The sequence below is a fragment of the Macrotis lagotis genome, chromosome 1 (genome assembly GCF_037893015.1).
Source record: "Macrotis lagotis isolate mMagLag1 chromosome 1, bilby.v1.9.chrom.fasta, whole genome shotgun sequence".
Taxonomy (NCBI): domain Eukaryota; kingdom Metazoa; phylum Chordata; class Mammalia; order Peramelemorphia; family Peramelidae; genus Macrotis; species Macrotis lagotis.
In genome coordinates this window covers 721,483,147-721,510,118 of record NC_133658.1, presented here as the reverse complement: position 1 = coordinate 721,510,118, position 26,972 = coordinate 721,483,147, and the positions used below count along the sequence as shown (strand labels likewise).

The 26,972-nt window shown below is 35.0% G+C and overlaps 1 protein-coding gene across 3 annotated transcripts in view; it reads right to left on the bottom strand.

Moving 5' to 3' along the window:
• The window catches only part of DCLK1 (doublecortin like kinase 1), a 398,985-nt gene that overhangs the window by 347,237 nt on the left and 24,776 nt on the right, over positions 1-26,972 (bottom strand). For all 3 annotated transcript variants that reach the window (XM_074216029.1, XM_074216030.1, XM_074216031.1), the window contains exon 3: positions 24,130-24,476. In XM_074216029.1, the coding sequence (XP_074072130.1) occupies positions 24,130-24,476 (347 nt within the window). The remainder of the gene's footprint in view (positions 1-24,129; positions 24,477-26,972) is intronic.

Below are 26,972 nucleotides of genomic sequence, written 5' to 3'. Positions count from 1 at the left end.
GGCTATGCTCTTTCAAATTATTATCTAATTGATCTTCACAACAACCCTGGAAGATAGGTGCTATTATCCCCATTTTACAGATGAGAAAACTAAAACAAATGGGGTTAGGTGACTTGCTGAGACCACATAGCTAGTAAGTGTTAGGTCAAATTTGTACTCAGTTCTTCTGGGCTCCAGGCTCGGTTCACAGTTCACAGCATTATTCTAGTTAGTGAACTCCAAAATAGATTTATAGTGAAGATGGAAAAGTAGGTATTTGGGTGCTTTGCCTTTTTGAACCCCTTTCCTCACCCATTCTTTGTTTGTCATTTTGAACATTTGCTCAAAGGTGGGAAAAAAAAAACAATAATAATTAGACAGTGGCAGAAGAAATGAAAGTTCATGCCAAGAGGAAAAAAGAAAGAGGAAATAATGAAAAAAGAGGGGCGAAAGAGCATATAAGCATCAATAAAATCTTATCTATGTAGCTCTCTTTGTATAGTGAAGCAGTCAATTAGGTAGTTAATAAGCAATTTTTTTCCATAATGAAAGGGTAGCAAGAAAAAAATGCAAATTCGTACATAATAAAACCAAACAATTCTCTAGAAGACTGGCATATCCTGTCAATAAAAACAATCTCCTCTTTAATTAGCAAAGGCTAATAACAACAGATATGGAAATGTAGTAATGACGGAAATCAACCTTCCATTCCCTCCCTCCATTTTCACCCCAAAGTCTTCCTGTTTCTGGGAGCTTTACAAACATTATTGCTTAAATCAAGATAATTAAAAATGAATCAATTCAAGATCTGATTTGACTTTGCAGCTAGTTGCTACATAAATAACATGTGCATTTAAGCTCTCAAAAAGGCTCAGAGATCTCCTGCTAAAGCAAAGCTTCAGAGATCTCTACACTTAATAGAAAAGTTAAATCCCCAGGGAACATCAGGACAGGACAGGTCAGACTGTCAGTTTTGTTCATGGATATTCCTTTCCATTCCAATGTAAAACTTGCCTCTCATTCTTAGTAGGCTTATTGATCTTTCCAAGCACTCTCAAATGAAGTTCTCTGGAACTCAGTTCCAACACTTGTACAACAAAAGTGGAGAATGGAGCAACAAAAGTGGAGAATGGAGAAGAGGTTTGATGACCTCTAAAGTTCTTTTTGGCTCTAAATCCATCATTTTATGAGTACATTAACCATCCATCACTTTTCAGAAATATTTGTGTAAATATAAACAAAATATTTGCATTAAGTCCTCTTTGGATTTAATGTCCTTAACTCTAATGTTCAAAGATCCTAGTTTACTAAGTAAGTTCTGACATGATTATATAACAGGCAAAGTCTGAGATATAAAACACAAGATAAAAACACAAGAATAACTCAGGCAAATATCTAGTAATTTCATGTATAAAATGCAGAAAAATCTAGTAAAGAATCTAGATTTCCCCCTCCCTAATTTTCATACTTGCTATGACACCAAAAAACTATAACCTATGACAGGAAAAAAAATGTAGTTCATTATATTTTTTATTTTTTTTAAATTTAAGGCAATGGGATTAAGTGACTTACCAAGGTCACACAACTAGGCAATTATTAAGTGTCTGAGGCTGGATTTGAACTCAGGTCTTCATGACTCCATAGCTGTTGCTCTATCCACTGCACACCTAGCTGCCCCTCATTAGAGTTTTGCTTATAGTTTCATCATGAAAGATTAGCATTTGTTAGCAGAAATAAATATCTTGGTTAGTTTAAGATAATATAGCTTGATTATCAATATCCAGAAATATTCACTTTCATTGGGTCCCTACTATAAAACAAAGGATAGCTGCACTTCCTTAGGAACCTAATGCTTTCATGAAGGTGAGACATCTTATATAAAGTTAATTACAACATATTTGAAAGGAATGCAAATAGGATCAGTCATTTAAGTTTTTTAACTATTCTTTCTATTGCCAAAATTAGCTAATGTGCATCATAATAGTAGGCACTTAATTTTCCTTTTCCGTGTCTGCTGCCCTCCTCTGAATTTCTCCATCATGTTCTAGAAACCTCTTCATCCTACAAGATACCATCAGTCCTTAAACTTACCATCTCATCAATACTTAGCCTTTGCCTTGGGTCCTCTCTGATTAGAAGGAGAGCTCTTTCCCAAACTCCTACTTCAGGGGGTACCCAAACTAGCCATCTCTTCATTTCCTACTCAGCTATACTCTTCTGGATTTTTCCATTATATTCACACCAGCTATCTTCTCTCCATCTCCTATTGCATATTGTCCTCTTCCCCAATTTCTTTCAGCTTCTTTTTGTGTGTTGTCTCCTTCCATTAGATTGTAAGCTCCTTGAGATGTCTTAGGGACATTTTTTAATATTCAAAGTATAGTACAGCAGTACAATGCCTGGGACATAATAGTCATTTAATAAATAGTTATTGCTGATGGAGGGTTACAATGATCCACATCAAGATTTGATTCAATTCATCATGTGTAAACTGCGGGGGGAGGGTAACATATGCTCAAAGGGAAATAAACTGTGCATACTCTTTGATCCAGCAATACTACTCAGAGGTCTGTATTTCAAAGAGATCATAAAAAGGGTAAAAACCTACATGTACAAAAAATATTTATAGCGACTCTTTTTGTGGTGGCAAAGAATTGGGAAATGACTGAACAAATTGTGGTATATGAATGTGATGAAATACTAAATTATGGAAATCATGATGGACAGGACTTCAGAAAAGCCTGGAAAGACTTACATGAAAAATTCTGAGTGAATTCTGAATAAGCAGAACCAGAAGAATAGTGTACACATTTAACAGAAACATGGTGTGATGATCAACTATGATGGACTTGCTCATCTCAGAAGTACAATAATGACAGACTTGTGATGGAAAGTACCATTCACATTTAGAAAAGGAAATATGGAGTCTGAATGAAGACCAAAGTTTACTATTCTTTTTTAATTTTTTTGCAAGGCAATGGGGTTAAGAGACTTGCCCAAGGTCACACAGCTATTAAGTATCTAAGGTCAGATTTGAACTCAGGTCCTCCTGACCCTAGGGTGTATTTACTGTACCACTTAACTGCACCTAAAGCTTACTATATTCAATTTTTAAAATTTATTTTATGTATTATGAGTTTTTTCTTTTCATGGTTGTCTACTGGCTGCTTCCCTACATCAACAAAAACATGCTCTTTCCTTAAAAAATGCTCACTTGTTTCATCTAGTCCCTAGTTATTGCCCTTTATCTCTCCTCCTTCTTGTGCCTAAACTCCTTGAAAAGTCTATCTATAGTCCATGCTTCAATTTCCTTCCAGCCCTCCCAACCAATCTGACTTCCAACCTCATTATTCAGCTGAAACTACTTTCTTCAAAGTTATTAACAATCTTAACTGTGAGATATACTGACCCTTTCTCAATCTTTCTGAAGGCTTTGATACTGTCAAACATCCTCATCTCCTTGATATTCTATTTTCTTAAGTTTTTAGGACTATTTTCTTTTGGTTCTCCTCCAATCCATCCAACTGCTAGATTGCCATCTCCTTTTCAGGATTTTTCATCCAGGTTTCTCTCACTGTGAGTGTCCCAAAGGTCTCTGTTCTAGAGCCTCTTCTTTTCTTCCCTTACCATTTCATTTGGTATTTTCCTCAGCTTCCATGGATTCAATTATTATCTTTCTGCTGATGATTTTTCAATTCACCTTATCTAGGCCTAACCTCAATTGCTGATCTCTAGTCTTGAATCTCTAGCCTCCTATTAGATATCTTGAGCTGGATGTCTTGTAGATATTTTTTAATATGAATTTATTTTCTAACTACATATAAAGACAGATTTCAACATTCTTTTATTCCCTTTGGGTTTTGTGAGGCAATAGGGTTAAGTAACTTACCCAAATTCAAACAAGTGTCTGAGACTGGTTTTGAACTCAGGTCTTCTGACTTCTCCCCCCTCTCCCCTTGACAGCCAGTAATCTGATAAAGGTTATACATGTTAAACATAGGTTATATATGTTAAACATATTTCCATATTAGTCAAGTTGTGAAAGAAGAATCAGAACAAAAAGGAAAAATGAGGAAAAAACATAAAACATAAAACAAGATTTTTAAATGGAAAATAGTATACTTTAGTCTATATTCAAATACCATAGCTCTTTCCCTGAATGTGAATTCTCCATCACATGTCTTGTAGACATCTTAAACACAATATTTACAAAACTGATTTCTTCTCCCTCCACCCCATCCCCACTTCCAAACTCCTCTATTACTATCAAAGGCAACAACATCATCCCATTCACCCAGGGATACAACTCTTTCTATCCTACCTCACCCCACCTTCTTTTCAAATCCTTGCCATGACCTTTGAATTTTACACACACACACACACACACATACACACACACACACACACACACACACACACACATATATATATATATATAATATATATATACCCCCCTTCTCTTTTCTGACACTTCCACAGCCTGATACAAATCTTTATCAACTCTGACCTTGACTATTACAATAGCCTTCTGGATAATCCACCTGCCTCAAGTCCCTTCAATCCATCCACCATTGAGCTGTTGCAATGATTTTTATAAATTGTAGGCATGTCACTTCTCTACTTCATTGAATAAATTTCTCATCACCTCCAGAATCAAATGAAAAGTCCTCCAAAAAGGCTTTCCTAACCTGTCCCACAATTTTTCAGTCTTCTTAAATCTTATTCCCTACAACTATTTGATCCACCAACACTGGCTTAGTTACTGTCTCCCTTTCCCAACTTTGGACATTTGCTGTGGCAGTCCTTCATGACTGTAATGCTCTCCTTCCTCATCTCTGTCCCATGGCTTCTCTGGCTTCCTTCAAGTTCCTAACCCTAACTCTAACTAACTCAGCTAAAAAATCCTACCTTCTGGAGCGACTAGGTTGTGCAGTGGGTAGAGCACTGACCCTGGAGTCAGGAGCACTTGAGTTCAAATGTGACCTCAGACACTTAATAATTACCTAGCTGTGTGGCCTTGGGCAAGCCATTTAACCCCATTGCCTTGCAAAAACTAAAAAAAAAAATCCTACATTCTACAAGCAGCATTTACTCATCTCTCTGAATTCTAGTGCCTTCCTTCTGGTGATTATTTTTTTGTTCATACTGTATATAACTTATACAGAGTGGTTGATATGTTGTCTCCCCATTAAACTTCGATCTCCTTGAGAGAAGCTTTTACCTTTTGCCCTTTCTTTCACCTTTCTTTGTATCTAGCACTTTGAAAAGTCCCTGCCATTTAGTGGGCTCTTAATGTCTATTAAATGACTAAACATGTTGGGGGAGGGAGTAGATGGAGGAAATAATCCAACTCACTACCTAGATTTTAAGAGAAATTAAGAGAAATTTTAAGATGAATTAAGAGAAAACAAGTTGGGGAGGGAGAGGGAGAAGAATGATGGATTCTGTTCTGGATAGTTTATTTGAGATAATACAGGGCATGTGGGTGAAGATACCAAGCTTGCAACAGCAGAAGGTCAATTAGTATTTAGGAAAACATTGGGATAAATTTTCATTTGGAATCTACTATGCAAAGACTGATGGAAATAAAACTTACCAAAGGTTAAAATATCAAGAGAAAAGAGAAATAGTCCAAGCCCTGGACAATATCCCTACTTAATAGTAGGAGGAGATAGATGACCCATCAAAGATTTTTTAAGGTTATAATAGAACTAACATATAACTATATTTTATCAAAAGTAATGTCAAATGCTTCAGAGAAGTTAAGAAAAACAAAGATTTAGAATGGTCCATGATGTTATAGTCTCAGGGATCTTCTACTACTGTAATCAGTTCTTCTACTTCTCCCTAATAACACTGCCAGTCTTCCTAGAGCACAGATCTGACCAGACATGTCCCCCCTCAGAAATCTGTGGAAACAATCAATATCTATACTTATTTACAATCCCATTATAATATTTTTAAAGCTTCTTGGACTAGGACTATATTACTGTAGAGGCAGAGAAAATATGTTATGATTAAAAGCAGGCTTTAATATGTTCTGACTCTCAAAAGAGCAAGATTTTATTAACTTACAAAATACTTTTTGATCTCTCAAGATTTGAAAGTATTATTTCTTAAAATTCAGTTATATTTTCCAATAATATGCTAGGACCACACATTTCTGCCTTGAAAATAAGGATAGAAAATATAGGTATAGCTGTTTGCAAGGTTATTTTTATATACATTGGATTACAAAGCAGATTTTTGAAAACCATAAGTTATACCTTGGAGGCATGAAAACTATCTTATCCCATCACATTCTTAGAAATTATGCCGTCTTCCAATTATAAAATAACACCACATACTCTCGATCTTAAAATGCAATTAAAAGGTTTAACATTCTAAATGTATAAATAAAATTCATATCAATTCTTGATCCAATATGGTATAACAGAAGACCACAGTGCAAATTGATTTCACTCATATAGCAGATTTCATAGTTGGACTTTTTTCGTGACCACCATCACCCTTGAGAATTATACATATTAAAATAAAGTACATGTTGTAACTCAAAAGATTTCACAGGCAATAGTAAATGATCTTTAGACACTCATTCTTTTTCCAAAATTTCAATTTATTATTACTAGATGGAGTATGTTTTCTAAATGTGTATATTCTTATCAAATTCAGTCTTCAAGTCACCAATTAGTCAGAAAATGTAAAGACAGGATCATAAGATTTCTGTTGTAAATTTAAACGCTGAATTTGTCAGGAAGACAACCAAGATGATAATACTGAATTGAGGATAATAAGAAAGGCAAAAAGACCTTCTCAAGGATCCCTCAGAGATATTATGAAAATACTTGAGTATAAAAAGGCTGTATGCAAGACAAATTGAGGAGTGTTAGAGGAAGGTACTGAGATTAAAGAGAACTGGGGATGACTTCTTATAGAAGACAGAACTTTAGCTTGCAGGAACCAGGGAAGTCAAGTGGTAGAGAGGAGCAGGGCAAGTGCTCCAGGCAAGGGGGTCAGTCAATGAAAACACTGAAAGATAGGAGATGAAGAGTTGTATGTGAGAAACAGCAAATGACAGATTTATATGAGTCAATTTTACTCTTCGTGAGGACAAAGTACATGATTAATTAGACATTAAGGATGAATTTACAACCCTATTTTTTTTTTTAGGCTTTTGCTAGGCAATAGGATTAAGTGGCTTGCCCAAGGCCACACAGCTAGGTAATTATTAAGTGTCTGAAACTGGATTTGAACCCAGGTACTCCTGACTCCAGGGCCGGTACTTTATCCACTGTGCCACCTAGCCGCCCCAACAACCCTCTTTCTTTAACACAGACCCCAGTTCTATAGAAAAATCACTACTAAGTAGAGAATACCTTAAAAAAACTGATTAAATGAAAAAAAAGTTAAAAACTATTGAACTCTGAATAACTATAGTGGCTGATAGTTCTAGAGAACAGATAATGAAACACACCTCCCTTTTCAGAATATTGCATCCACTATTAAACACAATCATTCTATCAGTTACCTTTACTGTTATACCGGGGGGGGGGGGTGTTCAATGTTTAGAATTGAGACTAAAGAAAAATGTGATGCTTAGATAAAGATTTCAATAAACTTATTTTAAAAAGGAGTACAATATAACTGTTGTGAAATGACAATCAAAGTACCTATGAACTAAGCATTGCTTGCTATTTAAAGACCATTCTAGTTTTGGTTTGGCTAGACATGGGAATGAGAATGTGATCAAAGTCTTTTTCACACAACATACACTTGCAGACTTCCACTTATTAGATAAATTAATCTACTGTTTGCAAGTCACACCTTAGGCTGACAGGAATCATAAGAAAACTCCTCCGAGGTCCCAGAAAGACCAACATCCCCACTGTATTTCCTTCAATTCTACTTTCATGAGCCCCTTCAGAATTCAGCCTGTTCTAGGCATCTCATTTTTGTTCACTGTATAGGAACTGATTCTATCCCCAGCCATTTTCCTTATATAGTCAGCCTAAGGAAGCTGAATTGCAAGAAGCACAAATGCTACACTAATGAATTGGCTGCTTTCCAGAATATCGTTGCTGATCATCCTACTTCACCCTCTGAATTTAATTCCGGCATAAAGATAGTGTTAATGAAACTGCTCAAAAAATGAAAATTTATGTCGATGACAAGCCTAAGTCTCCCAGTCATGTAACAGGTGCCATACTTGGGCTCCCAGGCATAACTCTGAATCATCTGAGGACTATGTACTATTCTTAGCTCCTTATTTCTTGTCCTTTGTTATGTATTATATTGCCTGGAAAAGATGGCCTCTGAGATCCTTTACATCTTTGAGATCTTAACATATTTTTCTCCATTTAAAAAGGGAGTGAGACATATGCTCTTTTGTTGAATTTCTGCTTTATATTTAATTCTTTCCTTCCTGGTGTCATTCAAAGGGAGTGATGGTTCTGTTCCGCCATCTTGGCAATGGTAATAGAATTATGTTTTCCTTTCTGGAAACCTTTAGGAATAGCCTATTAACCTTCATTTGTTTTTAGCATTTTCCATTTAGACCAAACAGATTAGAAAGGTATTACTCAAGGTCGCTTCTGGGCCTTTAACTAAAACATCTCTTATCTGCCACTTCAAATCGAGTAGGAGTAACATAATTTATTAGAATAAATGCTTTATCCAGTGCCCATCACTTAAGTAAATTCTAGTTGACCGGCTGATAAACATGGGATTTAGAAGCAGAAAATGGCCCAGGTATCCATCTTGATCCACAACTAACTAGTCATGGTCTTTGACAACAAATAACTTAATCTAGCTTGACCCCAATTCCCTCAAAGAAAGTGAAAAAGATTAGATTATCTGTAAGGTCCCATAATATTATAAAAATAGGCAGATAGCTACATAGCGATTTATATATTATCTCTCCCATTCAAATGTGAGCTCCCTGAGAGCAGAGGCTATATTTTTGTCTTTCTTTGTGTCCCTAGCACCTGATATAGGGTCTGCAACATAGTAAGGACTCAATAAATGCTTGACTGACTATTGGATTTATTGAGAAATTACCATACACATGGGGTGGCTAGGTGGCACAGTGGATAGAGCACCAGCCCTGGAGTCAGGAGTACCTGAATTCAAATCCAGCCTCAGACACTTAATGATTACCTAGCTGTGTGGCCTTGGGCAAGCCACTTAACCCCATTTGCCTTGCCAAAAAAAAAAACCTTAAAAAAAAAAGAGAGAAATTACCATACACAAAGTATTGAATACTGTGAGATATGAAGATAGGACATGGTGCCTTCCTCTTCAGTTTTCAATGGGATATAAAACAATTATAGAAATAATATAGACAAATATAGAAATAATAATAAAATACTATTACTGCCAGGCAGATGATGATTAATAATGTCCTTGACCAAGTACAGCATTTGTGTAAATTCTTGAGCTATCTAGAGCTCTGAAGGACATCATGGTATGGTTTACAGAAACAACCTTACAGAAAAACCTGAGCCCAAGCCCTGCCTCTAACTCATATTATTTGTGTGGACCTGGACAAGTCACTTAATCTCTTGGTGTGCCAAATAACTAACTCTCTAAGACTATAGATTGCAGAGAAGGTGCCTTTGTCCATTGGTAGAATTTTCCTCATACCTTCTAGCAATCAAATCCAGGTCCAGACCTAAATGAGTTACTTAAAGACATTAGCAAAAGAGATCTGATGATTGATTTTCCACCAATTTACTAAAATTCACACTTTCTGCTATTAACAGTCCACTATTAGGCCTATTTTTTCAGAAATTTTGAAAAAAATTTGGACTTCAGCACTTGCATAAGTTTAGAAAGATATTCATCTATGACTGCACCTAAGTTTCTAATAGTACTACTAACACTCTAACAAGGGTCACGACTCTTACTGAACTCTAATATATACTAAAGCTAACTATTAATCTCCAAATAAGAATCCACAAAGTGATAGTTTGATAAAAGTGTCAGCCTTTCTTAAACAGAACATAAAAGAAACTCAGAATTAGAAAAGACCTGAGGGATCATCTTTTCCAACTGATAGCACAATCCTTTGCCCAACAAATATTTGTGAAACACATGCCTTTTCTTTGGAACTTCCATTATCAGAGTATTCACTACTTTTTGAGGGAAACTAATTTATTTTTTGGAAAAACTTAAACATTAAGCTCTACTTCCTTACTTTAAGCTAAAAATCTTTCTCTCCACAACTTCCACTCCTTTTTGAAGTCAAGTAGAACACAAATGTAACCACTGTTCCATAAGACAACCCTACTAGAAAGTAACCATATTTATATATGTCTTTTCATCATCAAAAGCTATTGATCTCAGGGTGCTTCAATAAATCCTGGCATGACATATTCTCTATCAATATCCACCATAAAATATGGCAGAGAAAATGGTGGAGTATACAGGAAACTGATCATGGAATCACAGAAACAAGGGTTTAAATTCTACTTCAGAAACTTCTGAGCTGTGGGACCTTGGGTCAGTCATATGACCTCTGTGTGTCTCAATTTTTTCATCATTAGGATAAGGGCACTTAACTTGATGGACTTGAAGGCTCCTTCTAGTTCTAAATATGTTTCTATAAACTGGACAAAATATGACTCAAATATGATTTGAACTGAACAGATTAAAGCAGTTTTATTGGCTCCTTTGTTCTGATCCTTTTAACAAAGCCTAATATTGTATCATATTTTTTGCCTTACCTCCAGTACTTCAATTCCTACCATATGTTCTACAGTCTTTCAAGAAGCATTGAAAAGAACTCAGCAATTATGTCTGAAAATTCTTTAAGTGTCCTGGGAGTTGGGATAATCTGATACTGGTGACTTCAACTCATTGAGTCAGTCATTCAATTAGTCAATAAACCCATATTAAGGGTATCTGTTATGTCCCAGGCATTGTGTTAAGCACTGAGTAGCACTAGATACTCTCTTAACACCTCCTTACTTCTCTTGCTAATAATACTGGATAAGCTCAAATCATATACTTCACTATTTTACTACCCAATGTACAAGCAAATAAATTTCTTTAAGTCATATAAAGATACTTCTATTTAATTTACTACTATAGAAAGTGTGCTTTAAAAAATAGTACAGATTTTTTAAAAAGAAAAAACAGATTTTTAAAGCTCCATTTCATTTGAGAAGTGGCTTTCTAGTTACTTCATTTGTTTTCAAAGATTAAAAATAATCAGAAAAATCTTCTGCAATATTTGTCACTCTAATGTCATAAACTCTTTTAACTGTGGGATTTAGGTAACTATGAATAATTAGCCAGGATAAATACCTTTCACTTATCAGTCAGGCACCAAAGCCATATCAAATTCAGTTAAGAGTTATTAATTCTCTTTATTCACTAGTAGACCTAGTCAGTGGTGGAAGGATTAACAGCAATTGTCTTGACTCAGAAGATTAATTTGAGGCTCTAAAAGAATATCTCTGTTTTCTTCCACTTGATTTGAGGTTCATTTTTAATGATTTTCAGGCTATAAAGATGGTAAGTGAGATCATATATAGTCACAGCTACTTTCATGAAGAAAGAAGAGCTGATGCATTAAACTCATGCTTTCAAGATCCCATTGGTAGACTGATTTGAGTTTAATCATCAGCTGAGTCTTTCCTCGGGCAGGTTAAAGTAATCTACTGGACATATCCACTGATATCTCAAACAAAAAGGCAGTGTTGTACAATGATTAGAACACTGGGTTAAAAACTATTAGGTTTAAATCCTACCTGTGTTACTTAGTATCTAAAAGATATTGGGTAAATGAATATATCCCAAAGCATCAAACTATTCATTTGTAAAATTAGAGTTGGACCATCTAGATAGATTCATTAGTTCCTTTTCTCCTCTAAATCTATAATTTTTCAAACCCCCTTACCTTATATTTTCATTTTGTCTTATTTCTGAGCCCTTTATAGTCTGGCCTATAACCTAGTCATGCAACAAACTGTTCTTTCCAAAGTTACTAATGATCTCTTAATGTAAAAATGACCTTTTCTCAATCTTCAAACTGCTTGACCTATTTTGCAGCACTTTTGAAATTATCAATTAGTTTCTCCTCCTAAATCTTCTCTCCTAAGTTTTTGACACTGCCCAGCTCCCTCTTCTCATCCTACTCATCTAACCACTCTTTCCCATCCTCCTTTACTAGATCTTACTTCAGAAGAGATGATGATGATGATGTTTGTCCTTTGTTTTTGAAGACAATGTCATCAGGGAGGTAATGCCACAACATGCATGTGAATTGGATTGGAGTGAAGGGATGCTGTCCTAAATCACCAGCCTCACTTTCTCCTCCAGAGCCATCTGGATCAGAAAAATTGCAGATAGCTCTGGATGGGAGGCAATCAGGATTAAGTGACTTGGCCAAAGTCACACAGCTAGTAAATGATTGAGACTAGATTTGAACTCAGGTCTTCCTGACTTCAGGGTTGGCATTTTCCATACTGTATCATCTAGCTGCCCATAGTGGCTACCCACTATACCTACCAACTATGGGGTATCTCCCACACCTCTCTCCTAAGCCTCTTCTTCTATACTAGGGGTCTTAACTGATCATGATTCCTTTATAATGCTGTGAATTTATTTAATGCACTTAAAATATTGTCCCATTCACAATGGACAAGTGTTGTCATTTCTACCTTCACAATGCCTCCTGTTTACATCCTTCATCCACTCACACAATCATCACCCTGGTACAGGTTCCCCTCACCTCATACTTAGTATACTGAAATAAGCTTCTGTCTGGTCCCTGTCCCACTCTGATTTCCCTGTCTCCCCTTACTCCAATCCATCCTCCACAGAGCTGCTGAAATGATTTTCCTTAGGCATAATTCTGATCATGTCACTTCCTACTCAAATTCCATCATCTACCTATTATCTCCAGAATCAAATATAAAATCTCCTTTGGCTTTTTTTTTGGGGGGGGGGCAGGGGTGGGAAGCAATCAAGGTTAAGTGACTTGCCCAGAGTCACACAGTTAACAAGTATCAAGTATCTGGAGAGGTTGGATTTGAACTCAAGTCCTCCTGACTTCAGGGCCAGGGGCTCTATTCACTGCACTGCCTAGCTGTTCCTTCTTTGGCTTTTAAAACCCTTGAAAACCTGATCCTTTTACACTTTTGCAGTTTCCTTCCTTCCACAATGCTGATACAATTATACTTGCCTCGCGCCTAACTTTATCTCCCAATTTCAGGCTTTCCCCATGCCTGAAACATCCTTCACTTCATCTCCAGCTATTGCTTTCCCTGGTGTCTTTCAAGACAGCTCAAATATCATCTCCTATGAGAAGTATTTCAGGTCTCCTTTCCTAATGCCTTTCCGCAATACATAGCATATCTATCTATCCAAACATATATACAAACACATACATACACACACACATATACACACACGCATAGACATATACATGAGTAGATATTTTCACATTGTTTTCTCTGGCATGTTTAAAGAAGGAAGAAGTTAAGGCTGAGTGAAATCTTACAAAGCATAGCATGGGGAATTTTGCCATCAGAAAATAAAAAATTTTCAATTGAACCCACTGGAAATTATGAGAAAATACATATAATTTTAGAACAAAAGAAAATAGGAAGAATAGTAAATTTCTATGAAATGAATCCAATTACCCAACTTACATGGAAATAATTAATTTCATGGGGTTTAATAGATAAGAGAACTGGGTTTGAAATCAGAAAGATTTCTTGAATTCAAATCTAGTTTCAAGACGACAGCTGTGTGTCCCTGGGCAAGTCACTTAATCTTGTTTGCCTTAGTTTCACCATCTGTAAAATGGCTTGGAGAAGGAAATGCCAAGTTAAGTAAGGTAAGTAAAAGTTAAGTAAACCTTAAATGGAGTCACAAAAAGATGGACATGACTGAAAACAACTCAACAACCAACAGATCAACTCCATAAAATATATTACACATCACAATGTACATTGTCACTGAAGACAATTGTTACAGGAAAGGATTTTTCAAAGAATATGTTGATTTTGAGCTTGAAAGGACCTCAGAATTCATATAGTTCATTCCCCTCCCTTTATAAGAGAAGAAACTGAAGAGCAGAGCAGTGATTTAAATTGCCAAAGCTCACACAGGTTATAAATACCAGAGAAAAGATTTGTACCTAAGTTCTCTACCTCCAAATACAGCCCAATTTCCATTGTACCATAATATCATCAATGATTTTAACCTTCCTGATACTGAGGAAGTAGCTATTACTATAAGACAGGCAAGGCAACAAAGGCTTCTATATCTAAGTAGTGTATTATATCACAGTGAAAATGTCCATTTCTCAGATATACTGGAAGAGCTATTTTAAGTACCTTTTTATTTGAAAGAAGATAAAATACTTCTACCAATTACTGACTCAATTAAGATCTTTAATATCATATAACAAATCTGAATATGTGCTATAATTTGAGGGAAAATTCAGCTTTACTTTGACAGTCACATAAATTAAAAGTAATTTATGTAAAAAGCAACAGTATGTCAAGCAGCAATGAAAGGGGTCATATGTACATGTAATATGGTAATTTCACAATAGCCAAAAACCCTACATTCAGGAATGGAAAAAGTCTAAACACAAAGAACTCCACATTTTTGATTTCTTCATGCAACTTGCTTTCTCCAGTGTTTAAACTTTCTATATTAATTAATGACAAACCAAGTTTCAAAAGAATGAATACATTTTGGAAGATGTTTGAAACATCATAGAACACAAGGATATGCACATTAAGTTGATAATCTCATAGTCACAAATGCAGTCACTTGATAGTCACAAGATAGTGGGCAAGTCAATTACTTTTAAGCTTCAGTTTATTCATCTCTAAAAGGGAAACAATAATATCTGTCAGACCTACTTCATAGATTAGAGGAAGATCAAAATATGTAAATGCATCCTATTTCCTTTTATTCAAGATTTGTCCTTTTTAATCATACCTCTTACTTTTAGCTCACCATTTCCCCAAAAGTAACCCTCTCCTCTCTTATACTTAGGTAAGGCATCCCTTGCAACAAATATTTTTTAAATGAAGAGAAAAAAGGCATTTAAACAAAACCAACAATCTTATTATATATATATATATATATATATATATATAAATATATATATATATATATATATATATATATATATATATATATATAGTATCTCTAGATCTTCATGTCATTTTTCACAAAGAGAGGAGGAAAGCCTTTTCAGGGGTCAAGTTTAGTCATTTCAGTTTCTTCCCCTCACTCAGTCTTTTATTGCTCTTTCTACTTTACTGTTGTGAGACATTGCTTCTGGTTCCATTTATTCCATCCTGCTTCATATAAGTTTATGTACGTATTTCCATGCTCTTCTGAATTCAACCTTGTCATTTCTCATGGAACAATAACATTTTCTTATTAACAAACATTACTGAAGCACAGATTTTACCTCCAATCAATGACTTCCCTATCTTATAAAAGCTACACTGATTTTGATCATGTAAAAACTTTTTTTGTGTGTTGTGAAGTCATTTTCAGTCATCCTCAACTTTTCATGGTCCCATTTGGGATTATCTTGGCAAAGGTACTAGAGTGGTCTTCTATTTCCTTCTCCAGCTCATTTTACATGAACTGAGGTAAATTAGGCTATATGATTTGCCCAGGGTCATATAGTTAGTAAGGATATGAGATTAGAATGAAACTGAGGAAGATGAGTCTTTCTGACTCCAGATCCTGCACTATTCACTGCAACACTCAGCTGCCCCTTTGTACTTTCATATCAAATTATCTCGGGCAACTAGGTGGCACAGTGGATAGAGTATTGGCCCTGGAGTCAGGAATACCAGAGTTCGAATCTGGCCTCAGACACTTAATAATTACCTAGCTGTGTGGCCTTGAGCAAGCCACTTAACCCCATTTGCCTTGCAAAAACCTAAAAAAAAAAAAAATCTCACATTGTGTTTTCATTCATCTCAATTCCTTGTTGAAAACTCTCCCCTTATGAATAGTTTTGAAAGGCAGTTGATCTCTAATTTTAATGTGTTCTTCTTTTATTAAAATCTTACATAAATTTAAAAGTGTCTATTCTGAAACAATATTATTTATAGATTTCTTTTGCACATCATAGCTTTTAAATATAAAAACAGGATTATGGCAATACATAACATATGTATGCCAAAATATATATTATACAAACACAATACAAGAAATATATAGTGGTGATTTTCAAGGTTCTAACTTTTAAACTATTTCATAACTACCATAGTTTTGTATGCCTTCTCAATTTCTTGATTTGCAAAATGGAGGATATTACTTCCATTGTCTACTTCACCCAAGTGTTGTAAATTATGTGCTCTCCATTACCTTTTCAGTTTTGAAAGCACATGTAAATCATAAAATATTCTACAAATATTAACTTTTACTATAATAAAGAGAATAATAAATTAAAGCAAAAAGATAAAGTTTCTGGTGACACTGAAAAATCAATTTCTCAGGAAATATGAAAAAAAGATTATACCAAATTTTTAAAAATCTGTAAAATTGAAAAGGCAATACACCTTGCTTTGGTGAGATCAGTTTTTATTAACTCCTGTGCCCATTTTAGGTAGGTTATTTTTTTCCTGAAAAGGTATTGAGACCATCTTTGAGACATAAATGGCTCAGAGGAATAAAGACTCAAACTACTGACATCATTTTTGAATTACAAAATAGCTAGGAAGAGTTCCAAGTACTTTCTGAGACCAGTCTGGTGGAAAATGATGGGTAGAGGGAGCTTTGCTCAGCTGAAACAATTTGATGCATCCTCAATGCACACCATTGTAGAATATCCGTCTCTTACTGTGCTAAGTAAATCTCATTTTGTTAAAATGTTGAATGACCTATGAGTATCTCATTTTGTTCCAATACCAAACATAAACTTACAGTCTATTGACCTGAGTTGGCACAGCCCAGGATACTTGCTGAAACAATGAATCAGGAATAGGAAGGTCGTTACATATGATATTTTATTGCAGCCCACACTTTCACAACCATATAATTGACAGAAACATGCAAAAAAGTACAATACTCATAATGCTTATTTTTGTTGCCTATAAAAATAATTTGGTTTCAAAGAATAAATTATGGACTTAAAATTTCTCAGATACTAAGATCATACAGATTGCATGATAGACACAATTAGTAATTCCTCTGATTACCATTATCCAATGATTCATAAAATACAGAGATAAACCTTGTCAAGGATACTGTCATGTAGCATAGAATCTAAATAGAAGAGAGATTTTCAATAAATGATGATGACCTACAGACGATACTGCTTGTGAATGACACTGAGCTCTTTTCATCAAGACTCAGCACACTACAAAAACTCTTTAATAAAATTCATAACCATTCAAAAGAGTTCAGCCTAACAATTTATTCGGAAAAATCCCAAGTGGATGATGAATATCTGTTGTCCAAGTTTTGATATGATTTAGTAATTCAGCACATATACTGAACAGACAGTGAAAATAGACAATGAGATGAGTCCAGAACTGAATAGGAAAAAGAGAATAAGCTTGATTCCATTTGGGAAATTATATAGCTCTTTCAGAAATCCTTAGGCTGCTTCCTAAGACAAAATTCTGTCATTATTCTTTCAGTGATACATTATCCCTATGAATCATAGACTATCCCAAATACTGCAGAAACAAAAGTATATGTGTTGAAGGAAATAAAAAGAAGAGAGAGTGGAGTTTGATTATTATAATTATACAGCACTTGGTCTCTATTGTTTTACTGTTGTTCTTTATTATTACATTGTTACAATCATTCTGTATATTTTTTTCTGGGTCACCTTGTCTCACTTTTCATCCATCCATGGAAATTTTCCCATATTCCTCATATTCACTGTTTTCTTACAAAACAATATTATTGCATCATTCTCTTTAGCCATTCCCCAAATGACAGGCATCTGATTTGTTTTCATTTCTTTGCTTGCAAAGTATGGGACCATTAAAAAAATCATTATAATCTCCAGAGTATGTTCCTAGCTATGATATCTCAAGGTCAAAGAAAATGGACATTTTAGTTACTTTTTTAGCTCTGTTCCAATTTACTTTGCAGTTTGGTAGGACTATCACCCAACTTTTCGCAATTGCTACAACTCTAATTATTTCTATTTTTTGTCATCTTTAACAATTTTCTGGGTTTGAAGTGAAACCTTGGAATTTTTTCTATTTGTATTCAGTCTTAGTAGTTTGTCAATAGTAGACAGTTCTCCTTTTGAGAACTATTTGTTCATCTCTTTGACCATGTATGCATTCATTGGAGAATGGTTTTTGATCTTCTAAGTTTGTACTAGTACCCAAGATGATAAAAATATTTCTTCCCTTCAGTCAGTCATTTCCTTTCTTATCCCAGTTATGCTAATTTTCTTTTGATAAAAGCTTTTCAAGCTCATGTTATTTAAATGGGCTAGCTTATATTTCATGATTGCCCCAATAGTCAAACTATAAAAGATAACCTGATTTGGGTATCTCAAAGCTAAAGATTTTAAATTCTTGTCCTTCCCAATTAACTTCTTGTACTTTCTCAGTCTTTGCCAAGATTGTCTACAGTTACTGCTGATTCCTTCTGTAGAACTTTAGTGTAGGTGAATAAAGAAGATGGCCATAGGTATAAATAATAAGTATCTCTCAGACAGAAATAGATGTTTGATCAGACTTTTGCCCAAAGAAGAGGGGGAGAAGTAAGAATGGATGGAGGCCTCCTTTCTTATAGCATTGCTTTATAAAAATAACTTCTGGAGAGCTTTATCAGTGATCCTCACACCAAAGTACTTTCATAGGTTAGGCTTAGGTTAGAGATTTGTTGCTCTTTATATTTGTAAGGAAAGATCCAATAATCACAGATTTGGAAGATTTAATGGTTTAAAGCAGCAGGATTTCTCACTCCCCAAAAAGGCCACAGATGCCCCTGTACACATTGTTGGAAGTTAGGAGATGTGCCATGGTTTCTTTCTAACAATCATGTACAGTTTGAGCTGACTTCAATCACTTAAGAAAAATAATCACTGCAAATGCCATCTGGGCAAAGAGGGATTTTTTGGCAGATTATTTGTGCAACAGAGGAAGTACTAAACACTAAAATCTGACTTTGTGGGGGGGGGATTAGGGGAAGAGATGGGGGGAAAAACTTCCTTGGCTTTTAGATTCTTTAGCCAATATAAGAGGAAGAGACTGGGAAAAAGCAACCCTTACTTGGAGACGTGATATCTTTGTTTTTGCGAGATTTTGGACAATGAGAAAGTGAATATTACCATGTCCACAGTTTATCTGGACTTCTTACTAAATTTTCAGCTTCATTTTATGTGGTCAATTTTAGCCATGGTGTCAAACAATAGAAAAAGAGATTTCTTGTTTTCAGTCCTGGCCAATTCTTCCCGACTCCATTTGGGGTATTCTTGACATTAGAGTGTCTTGCCATTTCCTTCTCCAGCACATTTTACCAATAAGGAAACTGAGACAAACAGTAACTAACCCAGGGTCACATAGCTAGTAAATACTGAAGCCAGATTTGAACTTAGGAAAATGAGTCTTCCTGACCATATTCAGTACCCTATCCACAACACAACCTAACTGCCGCATCAATAGATCTTAATGATACTATTTTTCAGAAATCCCAGAGCAAACAGGTTATCCTGGGGTGTGGTCCATGTTGATTAGAGGAAAATAAGTGTTATACTTTGCTTATCCCCCAATCAGATACTCCTGGAGGTCAGAAGATAATGTCTTATTTTTCTCTATCGCAAGAAATATAGGACTTTTTATGTAGGAGATGCTTAGTAAATGTTTGTTGAATTAATGTTGAATTAACTCCCCTGGTCATTTTTGTAAGACCTAAATGTTACAACACAACTTGATCAGTTTGATATGGATATTACCAAAGAATTTTGCCTCCACAGATTCTGTAAGAAATTCCATTTGTTGAAATTCTCCATGAGTTAATCTTTTAGGCTCAAGTGATTTTATTTAAACCAATTCAGATAAATTCAAATCAGGTTGCATATGCAAAACATCCTGCAAACCTAAAATTGCTCTATAAATGTCAACTATTAAAATAAAAAAGAATAGAAAGGAGAACACTTGAGGATGCTACGAAACTGAGAGTTGAGGCCCACTAAAGAAAACTGTGGGCTCCATAAGACAATGGTTACAGAAGCTGCCAATGTTTTATTGGACATGAAGGAGCACTATTCTGATGGGAACTAGGGAAAAGGCAGTTTATTCCCTCCATGGCTTAATGATGCCAAGACTGTACACAGTTACCACCTCAGCAAACTGTCTATGTGAGCAGAATTGTTTTTTTCCCCAAAAGTCATACTACAGCCTCCTATAGTCCATGGAAAAGTAAGTTTGCTCTTTCTGGGTACCCAAGCACAAAAATCTTCCTATCTTTAGTATCCAAATCCCCTGCAGTTCCTCTCTACTCCTCAAAAAAATTCCTACGGAGGGAGCATGCCATAAAACCACAATTTTTGAGAAACAAAACATAGTATATACACAATCAACAGAATGGTTTTGGAGGATGGGACTAGGGAAGAGGGAGTTTAAAAAAAAACAAACAAACAATTCCCATTGATCTTTTTTGAATACATCTGTTTACCATGAAGATCTTGAAGAACATGTGCTTGGCTAAAGGAACAAATGCAGCCACTGTGATACCTATAGTCCAGATAGATCCTGGAGAACGTGGGGAGGAGAGTCAAAACCTTAATATTTTTCCAGAAAACACCTTTAAGTTATAGCCAACAAAAATCCTTGATAAGCTGCAGGGAGGACCTTAGTCATAGTACTTTAAATTTCCTTTAGGCTCAGTATGCAGATATTTGAAAAGACCCTAGAGAGTTATAAAGTAATGCTCAACTTAAAAAAGACCATGAAATAAAATGTGGAACAAGGAAAAATCACTTAAAAAAAGACAGGTCATTCAAAGGTATTTAGTCTTCGAAAACGGAAAAATAAAACTATGAAACACTTGAACACTTGAGATTCTAATTGTTTTATTCGTTCTAAGTTTTGTTTTGGTTTCTTGAATATTTGTTTTACTGCTAGTATATACACATACATTTTTCTATTATATTTCCCTTTGGAGAGCTGGTGTTAGAAATAAAAGGTGCATATATGTAGAGTAAATTTAATTTATCCTTGAAACAAATTACATTAAAATCAGACTATCAGTTTTTCCTTTCAATACCATGAGTTACTTATTACCAATTTGTTTTTGTTTGACTTTTATTCTAGTTGAAGACATCAAGAATGTGATGCCATAACATGCAAGTGAATCAGATTTGAGTGAGGGGTGCTGTGCTAAGTAACCAGTCTCATTTTCTCCTCCAGAACCATCTGGATCCAGAGACCAGATGTGAATCAGAATGCTTGGAGAGAACCATGAATGTGAGACAAACAAGTGACTCGCCCAAGGTCATACAGCTAGGTCCAATTTGAACTCATGCCCTGATGGCTCCAGGGCTAGTACTCTAAACACTGAGCCACTTAGCTGCCAAATACCATCACTAGAACAAAGACGATAATTATATTGGTTAATTACCCAGCTTACAAAATGGTGCCATAACTAGAATGTCTGGAAATAACTTGAAATTTTGAAGCAAAAAAGCCTGAATCAAGAGCACTAAGATACTTCATTTAAAAAGTAACAGAAGGGGGGTGGCTAGGTGGTGCAGTAGATAGAGCACCAGCCCTGGAGTCAGGAGTACCTGAGTTCAAATCCGCCCTCAGACACTTAATAATTACCTGTGTGGCCTTGGCAAGCCACTTAACCCCATTTCCTTGCAAAAGCCTAAAAAAAAGTAACAGAAGAAGGGACATTTAGATGGCCCAGTGGATAGAACACCAGCCATAGAGGCAGGAGTACCTGAGTTTAAATCTGACCTCAGACACTTAAAAATTACCTAGCTGTGTGACCTTGTGCAAGTCACTTAACCCCATTGCTTAGCAAAAAAAATGAGGATGTATATTTATTAATATGCAATTTGTGGATTTTCTAATTTTTTTCACTTATTCAGTGATGAAATGACCCTTCCAAGAAAAGTTATCAAATATATAAAACTGTATGAAAAAGATCAGTTGTTTTAATTACCAAGAATTCACAAAGGGTTCTTTAACCCTGTGTTAACTTTCTTATAATTCAATATGTTTGGAATGTCAGTTTTGTTGAACTATAAGCTGATATATTGATGATACTCAGTCTACATACTCTTGGAACCTTCAGATCTATAACAGATTAGGGGAAAGTATTCACTTGGTTTCTTCAACCATATTTATTTTTATCAAATCATGGTTAGAAAAAAAAAAGCCAAGTAGAAAGTTCACAAATCATGTGAAAATTCAAAGCACTAAGCTCAACTAAATGTACTTGCTTGTAAAAATTCATAAAGCATGAACATTTGGGAACCCATATAAAGAGATTACAGAAAAAAAATCATTCTTGGAGTAATGGCATTTCTGAAACTGTCTTTTCTTTTTAATTCAAAAATCCTAAATTTGCCAATATTGTAGGATATCGCGTATTCTTCTGAGAGCTTAAACTTCTTTCAACAGATACATAGTATTATAAGTATGGAAGACTAACTTTTAAAAATTTGGTTCCTTAGTTTTGTTTGACTTTTATTTGTATTATTCAAGTAAATATTCCAAATCACCATGGTAAAAAAAAATATATTTTTTTTCAAAGAATACTTGGATATAACAACCCTTAAGATCAACTATCAATCAAATATTGATTAGAAAGTCTTAATTTAAATTTTTAAAAAAAGAAAAGTAATTTCTTGGAATAACTTTTACATCTTATTCTATTTATATTACTTTATGATTTGAATTTTAGTAGAAACTTTATGAAAAGTAGATAAGAAGTCATGTAGTCTAATTTCCTATAAATTATATAAAGCCTTATAACCAAACCCACAAATTCAAATCAAGAGACATTAACATATATATGAAATAAAGGAAAATGCCTATAATTTTTATACTGTAATCTTTTTAAATATAAAATTTATATTATATAAAAACATACCTTTTAACCAGTCAGTCAGAAGTTCTTCACTCTTTGGTCTGTGTTTAGAATCTTTAATATTTTAACACAACACTTTACTGGAATTTATCCAGGTACAGATGCATAAACCCTAATCCGAATCAAATAAATTAACTGCAATGCTATCTCCTGGTTCCTGTTATGCTTTAAATCACATCCATGCTTGGACCTCATGTCATATTATTTCCTGGCATAATGAAAATTAGGGAGAGGTGTGCTGGTAAAGATTTTCAACTAGCTCTCAGGGTGGGAAAAAAGTGTGTTTACACAACACACTTTGAGGTTTAATCTACATTATTTAATATTTTTTCCATTGATTTCTTACATATTGACAAGCTGCAAAATAATACCAAAAGTTCTGATTTGTAGGATTTTTTTTTTTAGGCAAATGGGGTTAAGTGGCTTGCCCAAGGCTACACAGCTAGGTAATTATTAAGTGTCTGAGACCGAATTTGAACCCAGGTACTCCTGACTCCAGGGCCGGTGCTTTATCCACTACACCACCGAGCTGCCTCAATTTGTAGGATTTCTAACTTCTAAGGTGTAAATGTTCATAGTGAAAATTTAACTGGCTCCTGAATCAGAATGATTTGGTTCTAGCACATCCCTGGAGTAGATTGATTGGGATTGGTAGTATTAAATTTTAAAATAAATGTATCTTTATATTTATATATGTGTACATTTATTTATACATGTACTCACCTATATTTGCCATTTCTATATGCCTATATTTGCAATTTACGTTTATATATGTATGCATTTGTTTATTAACATACACATGCACACACACATTTATCATTTATAAATGCCTATATTTGCTATTTATATTTACATGTATATGAATATTTGATTAACTATTTAAACTCTACTCATAATTTAGTTTTACTATTGTTCAAATGGTCAATTCTGTTAAATTATGTAAAGTAAATCGTTCAGAATGCTTCAAAGTCAAACAACTTAAGCAATAAAGCACTTTCTATATGCCCACCTAATCTCACACCTCCTCTTTTAAATCTTGTAATTTCAGAGAATTTGGAAGAAAAGACATTTCCAAAAGCATCTTACCTGCTTTCCATCTAGGGTGTACAGGCGCTTAACCACTCCTGAATCCAGTTTGATGGCATCAGTTATATCAGTGAGAACCTGCTCAAATGAATGGGCAGTCTTCTTGTTAAGCAGAATCCGGACAGCTTTCCGTGGCTTCACACCACTTCTGATAATGGTGACTAGTTTGGGTCGAATGAAATCCTTATTCTCCCTCACATCTGAGGGGCTGCCTTTAGCAGTGGCAAGCGAAGACACCGTACGGGAAGCAGAGGTTGTCTTGACATTTACTGACCAGTTAGGATTTACATTCTTGGTGTACTCCAGTTTTTTGAAGGGTTCTATTGAACCACATACATAACTCTCTCCTGGAAACAAAAAAGGGAAAAAATGATTAATCCATTAATCTAATAAACACAAACATTCTCTTTATGCTCTGGTTTCTTCTCTTCTTATTAGAAGCAAAGTCAACTATAAAATTTAAAGAAAAAGAAAGTTTGGTTTAATGGTAAATAATTAGGGAATATAAGATGGTCACTTCTATTCTAGCTCAGTCAATGACATCCTGAATTTGTATCAATTTGAACTTTTCTATAGTGGTTATTAGGTGCCAGGTGATATAAAGATGAAAAATGATACCTTCTGCCCTCAAAGAACATTCAATCTAGTGAATGAATGAAAATTATTATAAAGCATTGATTGTATACCAGCCACTGTCCCAAATGCTATTGTTAAAAAGAAAAAAGGGAGACAGATCACAATGTGAACAACAAAAATAAGGAGTTCAGTTGTAGGATGGAAATAAAGACCTGGAAATCCCAACAGTTCAATAGCAGATGGAAGCCAAAGCCCAGAGTTAGTGAAGGCAAATGTGTAGCTAAACTACCAATCAAAATAAGATCAAGTGGAATAGAGAAGTCATAAAGAATAGCAGGGACAACTTGAAGGAAGAACTAGAACTCAAGCATGAAGGATGAATTTTCATCTGGTAGAGTCAAAGAAGGAATTCATTTAAGGGAATTAGGACAGTATCTAGCAATGCAGAGAGATAGAAAATGACAGGATAAGAAGAAGAAAAGCAATACTGCACATTGGATAAATAGTAATGTGAACAACAGCAAGATGAAACAAGACTGGAAAGCCTGTAGATGATGAAAAATAGGATTTTTGAGAAGGGAGAAAGAGACGCCAGATAGAGACCAGTGAGGAATCTATTACAAAAGTCCAGATAGGACACAATAGGGATCTAAACTAGATTAATAAAATGGTAAGAAAGTCTTGGTTGAAAATAATAATAGTAACAATAGTACTAATGTATAGTAGTAACAGTAATAATGGTTCATATGTATATACTACTGTCAAGCAATGTTCTAAGTGCTTTACAAATCTCATCTCTTGAACTTAACAACTGTGGCATATGGATGCAGAAACTATTTTAGCAAGAGAATTGACAGGATTTGTCACAGAGTTAGTGGTAATTTTTGAGGTAAAAACAAGTTCAGTTTTAAGTTGATATAGGGGCAGGACATTCAAATGGAGGCAACTGGAAATGAATATATAATTTTGGAGTCACTTCCATCGATACAGTAATTCAAGTCATGGAAATGAATTAGTTTGCCTCATGAGTACAAAGAGAGGAGAGATGCAAGGACTGACTATCAGGGACCCCCAAACCTAAGAGATGGAAGGAAGAACTAATGAAAAATACAGAAAAAGAACAGTCAGAGAGAAGCTATATGATTGAAGGTTGTCATAGAAGCCCTAAGAAGTAGAAAATTATCAAGAAAAAGAAGAGATGTTCTACCCATGTAAGCTGCTAAAGAAAGATCAAAGATGGGGCACCTAGGTAGTAAAGTGGATAGAGCATCCACCCTGGAGTCAGGAGATCCTGAGTTCAAATCCGACCTCAGATACTTAATGATTACCTAACTGTGTGACCTTGGGCAAATCACTTAACCCCATTGCCTTACAAAAATAAAACAAAAATAGATCGAAGATGATGAAGAATGAGAAGCCATTGGCAGACCATCTAGAAAGATTATTCCTTTTTCTATAAGGCTCTGAGATTTACATAACACTTTATCACAACAGCTCTGTGAGTACACAGAAGAAGTGCTATTACAGAATATTATTATTATTATTATTATTATTATTTTATTCCTTACAGATAAGGTAATAGTTTTAGATTGACCTATAAATGTACACTCAAAGTTTGGGACCTGGGACTTCAATTCAGAAACCAGTGCTCTCTTATGGTTTACTCTCTTCTATCATATCTGAATAGCAAATTATATTATAGGACATTTAAATGTTATGACAAAAGGTTAAAAGGTAATACTAAATTATTATTTTTACTGATAGATTCACAAGAGTCAAGTCAACCAAGACCATAAAACTAATAAGTAGCAGAGACAAGATGTCTCTAGACTTCCCACAGCAATTTTCATTGCTACTGCTATAACTTCATAGAGAGCAGTTTCAAAATGAATAAAAGCCAGATTGCAAAATTTTCCAGAGAAAGTAGTGATGAGGATGTGGATGAGGATGTGTTTTGTCCTTTGTTCTCAAAGAAGAGAATGACATCAAAGAGGTGATACCATTACAAGCAACTGAATGGATTTGAGTGACAGGTTGCTGGGCTAAGTCACCAGCCTCATTTTCTCCTCCAGAGTCATCTGGGTCCAGTGGTCAGATATGAATCAGGATGACTGGAGATGACCCTGGATATGAGACAATCAGGATTAAAGCACTTGCCCAAGATCACACAATGAATAGAGTGCCAGGCCTGTAGTGAGGAAGTTCAAATCAAGTCTCAGACACTAGTTTGAGACTGGGCAAATCACTCTTTGAGGTCAGCTAGGTAG